At 39.9% G+C, this 11,030-nt stretch overlaps 1 protein-coding gene across 1 annotated transcript; it reads right to left on the reverse strand.

The window, feature by feature from the left end:
* Positions 1–1,410: 1,410 nt before the first annotated feature.
* Positions 1,411–3,861, reverse strand: LOC145416218 (hemocyanin subunit-like). The gene is given in 3 exon segments (XM_080285232.1): positions 1,411–1,460; positions 1,463–1,825; positions 2,319–3,861. Coding segments are annotated over 3 exon segments (1,923 nt in total). The 5' UTR covers positions 3,829–3,861.
* Positions 3,862–11,030: the final 7,169 nt, after the last annotated feature.

Here is an 11,030-nt window from a genome sequence, read left to right on the forward strand (position 1 = left end):
ACTCCGTCCTAGAAGGAAAAAAGTCCTTGTCACAGATTCATCTTAATGAAATTTAAATAAGTTTTCCTGGAGAGGAGAGGGCGGTTGATTTTAAGACTGGTTGAATATAAACAGCAATGTTGGAGAGGATACTCCAGTAATATGCATTTACAGATATTTTTGTTATATTTTTGTAGAGGTAGCGAGTGGCTTTAATGAGTGCTACATTCTATTTGTAGCGGTAATGGCAGCGGTGCTACGTTTGTTAAGTTGTAGTGGTAGTGTTGGTGACACTACATTTTGGTGTAGCGGTGCCCATCAGAGAGAGAGAGAGAGAGAAAAAAAAAAAATCAGGTAGTTTTTGTTAGAATACAGCCCAGAATTGTATTCAAAACTATGAAATGATTTGCTGTAATACATTATTATGGTTATTAACCCGCCGCGTCCCGGAGACGTGAATTCACGTCCTCACATGATGTGCACTCATATCCCGGAGACGTGAATTAATGCGGCAACATTGCAAGGTCCCTAATTTGCACAATTTTCAATTTTCGCGAGTGATTTTGCGAGTGATTTTTGGCACGTATACACGGGACACCTGCCTCTATTCCTCTACATTGTAGAGTCTACAAGATGCCAAGCAGGGACAATGCCTTACACCGCATAACCTCTCCCCCCCCCTGCACGCCATTGTCTCGGCAATTCACCTGTTACCAGTGACCTGGCCAATAAAGACATTCAGGGCCAGAGTGATTCCCCAATCGATGACAATGTGGAGGACAAAGTTTACATAGCATTAGAGGAAGAAACAGTCAGAAATGATGATCAGGTAATGTGGGAAAAAAAGGTCATGAATGGTGATGAGTTTGTGAGTGAAACAATGCTTATAATGCCTATATTACTGTTTGAAAACCAATATACTCTTGTACTACATATAAATTCGTACCAAGTAAATAAATAAATACTGTTTATGGGTGGATAAAATAGTTACCCTCCCATAGAACTCGTTTTCTTTGGTGCCAGCCTATTAGAAAACCCAGTCAGGTAAGGAGGTACTCGTACCTAGATCGAGTATTTTAAACCTCAGGTGAGCGATTTCTCTATGAATTTTCGATGTTTCTCACCAAAAGTGGATGTTTGAGCCAAAAAAAAAAAAAGGTCCAAAAATGTTGGGACTGGGGCGTACCACTGCCCAGAAAACGTTGGGATGGGGCGGATTAAACTCCATGATTCACATGCAGTCCTTCTTTTATTTTAGAAACCACGAGCTACTTTTATTCACCATGGCATATACCTCTCCCTAAAGGGATCAGATGGGCAGTTACAAGATTATATGAGGAACTACCAGGAATACAGTGTCTGTGTGGTTAGAGATACAGATATGAGTAATCATTCTAATGCAACTAACATTACTGGATATGGACATGCACATCATGGTTGTACACCTTAACAATGGCGTGGGCGTAGTTGCTGAGCTCGTCGAGGATTCGCTTGTCTTCAATATGGCGATCAAGTGGGAAGCCGTGGGGGCGGTTGTCTGGGTACTGTCCGTGATAGCCATAGTGGTTGAACTGGGTGTTCTCGTGAAGGTTTTCCACAGCAGCGTCAGCCTCTCCATCAGTCACGACCACAACTAAAACAAATTCCATTCCTTGATGGTTACCCTTAGGGATGAGGAACCTGTTGGGCAGACCCAGAGCACTCTCATAATCCTCAATGTGGAGTTCGCTGCCACTGGCAAGGGCGGCGTCAGCTTTTTGCATCAGGGTCTTCAAGCTTGGCACATCAGGGACAGTCACTGCAGACTCCTTGCAGGAACGAGTAAGGTGGTTGGTACCCGGGGCCACTGTGGGAGAGAAGTGGAGGACGTAGAGTATACAGCTATTGTACAGCACAAAGGAGGTATAATGACATGAATGGTCAGTCCAGAATAAATAAAAACAGTACAGATGGTAATTACAGTACATGAATTCATAATTTAAAAGTTTCACTCCAACCAAAGAATTATTTTATCACTGTAACCTTAAGGTAACCTGATATTCTTTTTCTTATTGTTGTTGTTGCTATTATTATTATTATTATTATTATTATTATTATTATTATTATTACTACTCCTACTACTACTACTTCTACTACTACTACTACTACTACTTCTACTACTACTACTACTTCTACTACTACTACTACTGCTATTACTATTATTATTATGATTATCATCATTATTGTTCTTGTTGTTGTTGCTACAAATTATCATATTTATTTACTGCTGAATAATAGGAAACTTACAATTCAGTTTCTATGATCAAATTTACTTTGAGAAACACATGTAGTTAACTTACGTTTTACCCAGTATTTGTCGAGTTCAATCGCATTCCAGAAGCCATCATCTATGTCGTACTTAATTCCATTGTTGTCTTTGAGAGGCCAGGCAAAAATGCGGACTGTGCCGAGAACTTCCTTGCCGTTGTTGTTGGTAACATCGATTTTGAAGGAGAAGTCCTTGTGGTTCAGACGTGGGATGTAGGTGATGATGTCAACATCATCAATTTCAGAAGTGTCATCAACAGCATTAAGAAGACTGTACTCAAAGTCCTCAAAGTAAGTTTCCAGAGGACCATCAATGGCAATGGTGTCAACTGAAACACCAGGAAATTCGATGTCACTCTTGGTGTAAGGTGGAAGGCTGTGCTTATGTTCCTTAAAGATGTTATCCATGTACTTGTGAAGACGGAAGAACGCCGGATCACGAGTGGCCGTCTCGAAGTGCTCCAGGACACCGGGAGGAAGATCATACTTCCCATGTGGGTCTCCCTGGCGACCCAACATTACATGAGCAGTGTTGTGGAGGGCACCGTAGTACTCGTAGTTCGGGCTGTACATGGATGACTCAATGATGTCACCAAGAACTTCGATACCATGAGCATCATTGATGTTAATTAGAGATCCATCCTTCTTTACGATGTAACCATGGGCAATAGCATCACGGATGCGACTTTCCATTATCAACATGTCGCGAACCCGGGCCACACCATCCACATCCTGAAACTGGATGTTGTCAGGGCGGGAGGGGAAGCTGCCACCATACTTGTACTGACTGTGAGGAGCAAAACCTTCATAAATGACGTCATCCCAGTGCAGTTCCTCTACAGGATCCAAGTAATTCGAGAGGCGCTCAGCATCGAAGCGGACAGTGAGCTGGTGGTGAACCCAGAAGAAGTTCTCACCCTTGCGGTCCAAATGCCAGTTTTCACGCTCGTCGATCCACCAGAAGGGGAACTCCAAGTGCCAGGTCACGTGATGAGTGTTCATGCCAATGTCCTCTCCGAAGTAGGCCACACGCTGTTCAGGGTTCTTCTTGCTTCCAGTGAATTTGGACTCAATCCTTGCAGGTGTCTGTGTCATCTTGGCCTTGTAAGCCTCCTGAATGACTTCGCTGTTGGTGAACATGTGGGGAGTAACTTCATATAGAGGTGGCAGGACGACGTGATCGGTTAGTTCAGAGTGAATAACAGCAGCAAAGACGGCATACACAAACTGTTCCTCATTCATGCGCTTGCGGAAGAAAGCAGCATTGCCGATGAATGTTTCCCAGTCACTTGCATATTCCATGACGTCATAGAGCATGAGTGCCTCTTCCCTCTGGCGAGGATTGAACAGAGAGAACCAGTGCTTCTGCTCCAGGAGATTGTGATCTTCCAGCTCCGCCATCAGCTTTCGAGCGGACTCTCCACCATCATCGTAATGAGCATTGGGGCCCACAGGGTTCCATGAATCCTCGAGTTCCTTCATGTGAGGGTCACGAATTCCCTCATAGACTTTGAAGAGCAGATAGTTGACATCATGCTGCATCTGAGCCACAGACGCACCTGCAAATATCAGTGTAATGATATACAACATGAAGGCTAGTAATACTGATTTAAATACGAGACTATGAAAACATCAGTTTTCCCTGAATGTTCCCCAGAAGCCGCACATTCTCCGCTTTTATTCACATTATTGTACTGATAATGATTAAAAAAAACGGTATGAAACAAGATAAGGAAAATAATACATTTCTGAATGAATGAAGTGCTCTTCGGAATGATTTCTAATATAGATTTCTGTCTCTCTTTTCAAATGCTAGGCCATGCAACTCCCCTAACAGGCAAAGAGTATGGAAGGGGGAGCGGCATATCTGTCCATCTATATTTGCCAAAGAGAAATGCGTGACAATACTGATTACTTCCCGTTCCATCTTACACAGGATAACTTTTCATCTTGTCAAGAGCCCTAAAACATAAATTAGGGAGTACTCATAGAAGTGTGAGAGCGTGCTGTTGGGTAAAAACTGCAAGTATGAAAAGAGATTTTTGTGGCTAACGAAGCGAGCAATAATGTAACAATATTACGTTAAATAAAAACAAAAGTTGATACAGGCCTTTGCATAAAGGCTATGGATAGAGAATGCATAGATCTTGTCTAACTGAACTTTTTTAAAAAGTCGATAATGAATAGGTGCACATAAAACAATAAGAATTTGAATAAAATGTTAATGATATACAGGTTTTTAATGATGGTCTATAGTATTCGATAAAATGATGCTCTGCTCAAAATTATGGCAATATGTATCACAGGGAGCAAAGTTCATCGTATTAATAGCTGGATACACAGTGACAGGTATAGTGTGGCAGTGAATCGACAACGTCAAGATGGTAGTCTGCATATGGGGGGTCATCTTCTTGAACCCTTCAGCCGAGAAATGTCATCTGTTTTTGCATATTAATATCTAATTTAGACGAATTTGATAAGCATTTGAGAAATTACTTGTAGAATGGGGAAAGAAACAGTCTCCATTAACCCCTTCAAAAAATTAATACTCTCCAGAGCTGAATAAAATCGTCTGAAGGTAGCTAGAGTACAGTTAAAACGTCATCGGGTTGAAAACACTAAGCCCATCAAGCCGAGGATATCCTTCCACATTATTCATGACATGAGACAATTATTTTCTTCATCTTAGCAGAGAATCTTCGGGCTGAGAGGAGGGGGTAGAAATAACCTTCATTAACTCCTTCAGTACTCTGTTACACTACCAAAATGAAAAGAATCGTCTGAAAGTAGCAGGAATGATATAGAACAAAAGTTCAGGGTTGACGTAGTTAAAATGAGATCGTAACTAGGATGTCAGACTCCCTGACACTGACGATCAGTTAAGGAACATCCATTAGAATTTAATGTAAGCAGACGGCATTTTTCGTTATGTGAAGTAAAAATTAGTTATGGGCCATATAAGAACTGACTGTAAATTGTGGACAGGTCAGTGTTTAACGATAAACTCTGAGGCATATAATATTTAACTCTGTTCTGCTTTAACTCTTGTTGTGTGACGGCAATGACCTCTGTTGTTACGCTGCCATGATCTTTTTAGTGTAATCAATGTGAAGCTTGTGATGATAACAGAACATCTCTGATCTTTCTGTATCGTTGTCTGGTCACATTTTGCAATAACACGTGTTCCATCTTAAAACTACACATCAGTGGAATAAGCATCTTTGGGCAAATCTTAAACTAGGACACTACTTCTGACAGATTAAACTCTTTAGATTCAGCTATTATTTCTCTAAGACTGCTTGCTAATATATATATATATATATATATATATATATATATATATATATATATATATATATATATATATATATATATATATATATATACCGGTATATATATCCTGCTCCTACCATTCCCTTTACCTTTACATTAACGATTTCAGTTTTGCAAAGTACCTTTTCTGTTTTCATGTAGAGTCAGAGAAAAAGTTCAGCTATTCCCTTGTGTCTGCTTCACACCTAGTGCTTGATTATCACTCACCTCCCTGACGAATCATATCAAGGAAAGTTACGTGTAGACTGAGAAATATGCCAAGCCTCTCATCTTAGGAATATTAACAAGCAAAAGAAATTGAGAGGTAGAAGTTAAAAAATTGACTGGACGGTATGTGATGTATGGTCAACGGACTAAGCTAACCTTACCTTATATACTCGTGAAGTGTCCGGTTACTAACTTTAAAATTTTGAAAACCTTTAGGAGGCAAAGTATGCAAGATAATGAACTTCATTATTAAATCGTGAAGTGTAGCTTATATTCTCGAGTTTTACTGGCAAATCAGGCAGTGCAGATTATGTGCTTTAGTGGTACCCAATTGATTAAATATTCAACAAGTCATCGCGCATTGCCATGTTTTATTATGTGGGAATATGTTATTTTGATACAAATGAAATAATTAGGAGTCAGCAAGACTATATGAAACTTAACATTCTCATGTTGAATGGTTTGAGGGAGATTCTGTGAGTATAATCAGAAAATAAGAGTTAAGGGAGACTTTGTGAATTGTATGGGAATATAACAATCCTTCTGGGTATCCATTGGGTGTGTCAGACCCGACGCTATGGAAATCTTGTAATAACTTCATGGGGGTAGGGGAAGCATGGCTGCCCACTCCAGTATCCTCAGCATTGGTCTAGTAGTGGACAGGGAAGGTAGTGTCACTTGGCTCTCTCTATGTTTTTTTTTCCATATATCTATTTTGGGGTGCCCCCCCAAAATATGGCCCTTTTTTTTTCGCCTCTGTCACAGTAAATGAATGTGCCAGAGGGCTGTGGCGGCCACAGCAGATTCTTCAGGGACCTGTAAGACTGTGAAGCGAAGGATAAGTCTTAAGTGTTATTCTTATAAGATTAGTAGAATTTATGGTACGTTTTGCCATATTTCGTGTTTTTCTTTGGTCGCCCCTGACGAAGTAGGTGTTTTATAATTGAGTTATTTGGGGCTTCAGATTAAAGTAGAAAGGTTAAATTTGTGTGTATATCTTCAGATCCATTAAAGTTTGATTATAAATGTGTTTTTTCATGTTTCCAAAAAATGGGTGTGTCAGACCCAACGAATATCGGGAAGAGGTATGTAATGAACGAATGCTCCTAAGGGAGGGATTATATCAGAATATAAGATTTAAGGGAAACTTTATGAATTTTTTCAGAATATAAGATACAAGGGAGACTTTATGAATTATATTAGAATATAAGCGTTAAGGATAACTATGAATTATATTAGAAGAAATGAGTTACGGGAGATTTTGTGAAATATGCAAGAGTTAAGGGAGACTGAATTATATTATAACCTAAGAGTCAAGAGAGACTGCGAATTATATTAGATCATAAACGTCATGGGAAACTTGGTCAATCATATCAAAATATTAGAGTTGAATAAGGCTCTGTGAGTTGTACTAGAAAATTATACTGTAAGGTCTTCACCTTGGGCCAGAGCAGTGGCCGAAGCCAGAACACACAGCAGGAGGACCTTCATGGTGATGATGGTGACCACCCACACACCGCCCTCAGCTTTTATACCAGCAACACAACCCCATGTAGCCCCGAGCATGATAACATCCACTCTGGGTACATACCCTCCTTACCAAATTGCACTTCAAAACAATGGTACAGTGATGATAACGCAGACTTGGGTACGAACAAAGATTTCCTTGGCAACAAGCTCTTCGGAATTATATACCTATTTATATTCCAACACTGATATTAATGACACTTAGGTATGCACTCAGTATTCGTGTCCAAAATACGTTCCTCATAATTCTGGTACTGTAAGTCCTCCTCTTATTACCATTTTTACCTTCATTTTTGTTCCTAACTGTACATGAAGTTTAATAAAAAATTCTTTTTCAAAGTTCCACTGCTTCATCAATACAGTTGATTTTTCTAAAGAAGATAACACAAAACTGGTTATGCACACCATTTTACTTACCAACAAGTATTTCAACCCTAATATACACAGTACAAGGTTATGCTATGTCTAACATATAGAAGGTTGTGCTGCGTCTAACTGTTGATAAACCTCTTATTTCAGACAGATTATGGTAAAAAAAAAAATATCTTCGATACAGTGGCACTTTTGGTTTTGCCATAACTTGTAGCTGATATTCTTCAGCTTACGAGAGGTTTCTTGGCCGTGGCCTCACTACTCATTCTCGGGATACTATATGACAGACCCTTTCTCAGTGGAGAGCTTCCGTTGGCTAGAGTGCAACTGGTAATTGCTATTCAGCTAATATTCGATGCCATGCCTTCTCTGGACGAAATCAGGAAAGCAGCGGCTAATGTGAAAAGAGTTGGGATACCTGGAGTTTGTGAAATCCTTGCAGAACTTATCAAAGCTGGAGGATCTTGGAAGCCTTTCATCCCTCCTGCCTGGACAAGGAGTTTGGCGTGTCTGTCCGAAAAGGAAAATCAGACCAACATGACTACAGTAAATACCACAGTGTTACAGTAGTTGGTGTGCCAGGCAAGCTTCTTGTTCACAAGCTCTTGATGCATATCCGTGGCCATTTGTTACAGTTTCAGAGCTTGTGCAGTCCGGATTCAAGCCCAAGAAGTCTACAGTAGACCGGATCTTAGCACTTGATGTTCTCACAGAAGGACGTCGTAAATTTTCTGCAGGATCTGTTGTCAGCTCATGTTGATCTCAAGAAAGCGTTCTATTCAGTAAATCAGGACGGACTATAGGAACTCCTGCGATTCCATTAGATCCCCGTAGGGATTATCCGGTTCACAGTTGACTTTGGTGGATGGATGGACATCGTTTTTTTTTTTTTTCCAGTAAATTCTGGAGTGGGACAGGGATGTGTGTTTGTCCCGCACCTTTCAACATGTACATGGTTTGGGTACTGGGCAGTTATGTGAGCATGAGTCACTATGGAGTACCAAGTGCTAATTTTATGATTACTAACCCAGCCTATTCTGATGATGCAGTTATCCTACTGGAATCGCTGGAGACACTAATGAGTGCCCTCGAGGCACTTTTTGAGAAGCCAGAGCCATTGGAACTATGGTCTCCTGGGCCAAGACCAAGGTCCATTGTTAATGAGACATAACGTTATGTTCAGGCATATGGTGAGGATATAGAGGTCTTGGAGACACTTACTTATCTTGATAGTGTGATCCATAATAATAGAGGGTCAGATGACTAGATCTCGTGTTGCACTGGTCTGGTTTATGGTGTTAGGGACTCACTCAGTGCGAGTCTTTGTCATAGGTGGTGTGCACATACAAGAAGGAAAATATGCATCTTCAGGGTGCTGATGTTCCTTGCCTTACTTTGCCGTTGCGAGGAATGGGCACAAAACAGTACCTTGGAGTGGTGACTTGGTTCCTTTGGTACCGAGTATCTTTGTAGGATCATATGATAAAACTGGTATTATCGGGTGTATAACAAATGATTACTCCATGAGAATGAGCCGAGGTCTATTACCCGCATTACATGTGAAAGCCAACTTCAGTGAGCCTATATGGGGACGTGGAATGCTTCCCTGCTGCTGATTCTTCTTTCAGGGTGACATCTGAAAGAATCAACCCGGGATTGAAGAGACTAGGGGGATAACCGCAAACTCATGGCTGGAGCATGTCAATTACTCCTGTCGAAAGATACTTTAAGGGGATAGAGTCGCTGCCTGGAAGCTTGGACAGGGAAATCCCTTGTAGGTGGAGTAGTAGATTAGTGGGTTTAAGAGCTCCATGGTATTCGTTCGAGTGAGTAAGTCAGGGAATGAGTGAAAGTCAGTGAAGTACCACTTAAGAGCTTCAAGAACTTCAGCATCATGATGCCACAGACGGTACTTTTTGGGAAGATCCATAGGCTTTACTAGAATGACAGGACAAGTAAATTAGGTTGTGATTGGAAAAGTCCAGCTGAGAAGAAAAACTGATACAGGAAACAGAAGTATTAGTTGTAAGGAAAAAAATCTAAGATATTGGAACTCTGCTTAAGGAAGTGCTGTACAAACTGTTTTAGGTCACTAAGGGTAGAAAAGAAGGACGTTGGTTCAAATGTTTTATCAATGAATGGAGAGGAGAGGCCAAAGTCGTAGCGAACATTGATAACGCCTTAAACAGTAAGTTCAGCGAAAGAGGAGCTGGAAAGAACGTTTTCCAGTAAAAAAAAAAAAAAAAAGAAAATCTTAGACTGCCACCAAGAATTGGGGATTAAGTATGCGGGAAAGATATATTTAATCAAATACAAACAAGATGGTCATAGCCACACTGAAGAGGCTGGAGAAAATTAAGTTCGGTAACATGAGAAGAAATGAGTGTTCTATGCAACAATCACCTTTAACTTTGAAATATGTGTAGAGAAAGTAGGAAGATACAGAATGGTGGATGATGTCAGGTGCCGCAGCCGTCTGTGCTCTGGTAAGGAACAGGAGATGAGCTGTAACTTAGAAGATATTTTGTTCAATAGAAAAGGTGGAGGAAACGCCATGATTGCCGCAGAAACTGACAGACAATGGTCCAAGAGCTGATCCTGTCTCCTAGGAACTCCGAAGGTGGGTGTAAATATAAGAAATGTATAAATAAATAATTAACTAGATAAATACTAACAGTAATAATAATAATAATAATAATAATAATAATAATAATAAATAATAGTAATAATAATAATAATGATAACAACAGTAACAACAACAACAGCAACAACAACAACAACAACAACAACAACAACAACAACAACAACAATAATAATAATAATAATAATAATAAAATAATAATAGTAATAATAATAATAATAATGATAACAACAGTAACAACAACAACAGCAACAACAACAAGAACAACAACAAGAACAAGAACAAGAACAACAACAACAACAACAACAACAATAATAATAATAATAATAACGTTATAATAATAATAATGATAAAAATAACATTAATAATAATAATGATAATAATAATAATAATAATAATAATAATAATAACAATAATAATGATAATAATCCAGCTGCCTATCTATTGCCAGACGCCTTTATCCTCTAAGTGGTAGTCCCAAACAAATCGCCTCCATGTCGGTCTGTTCCCTAGCATTTCACTGCCCTTCCCCCAGCTCACACGGCCCTCTCTCATGTACCTCTGCATTCCATCCCTCCATGTCATTCTCGGCCTTCCATTCTCCCTTCCCTCCTCCACCTAACTCACGTACACTCTCCTCGTTAGTCTCTCGCTTTCCATCCTC

The sequence above is a fragment of the Coenobita brevimanus genome, chromosome 13 (genome assembly GCF_032717465.1).
Source record: "Coenobita brevimanus isolate Jiangsu-jjx chromosome 13, ASM3271746v2, whole genome shotgun sequence".
NCBI classification, from domain to species: domain Eukaryota; kingdom Metazoa; phylum Arthropoda; class Malacostraca; order Decapoda; family Coenobitidae; genus Coenobita; species Coenobita brevimanus.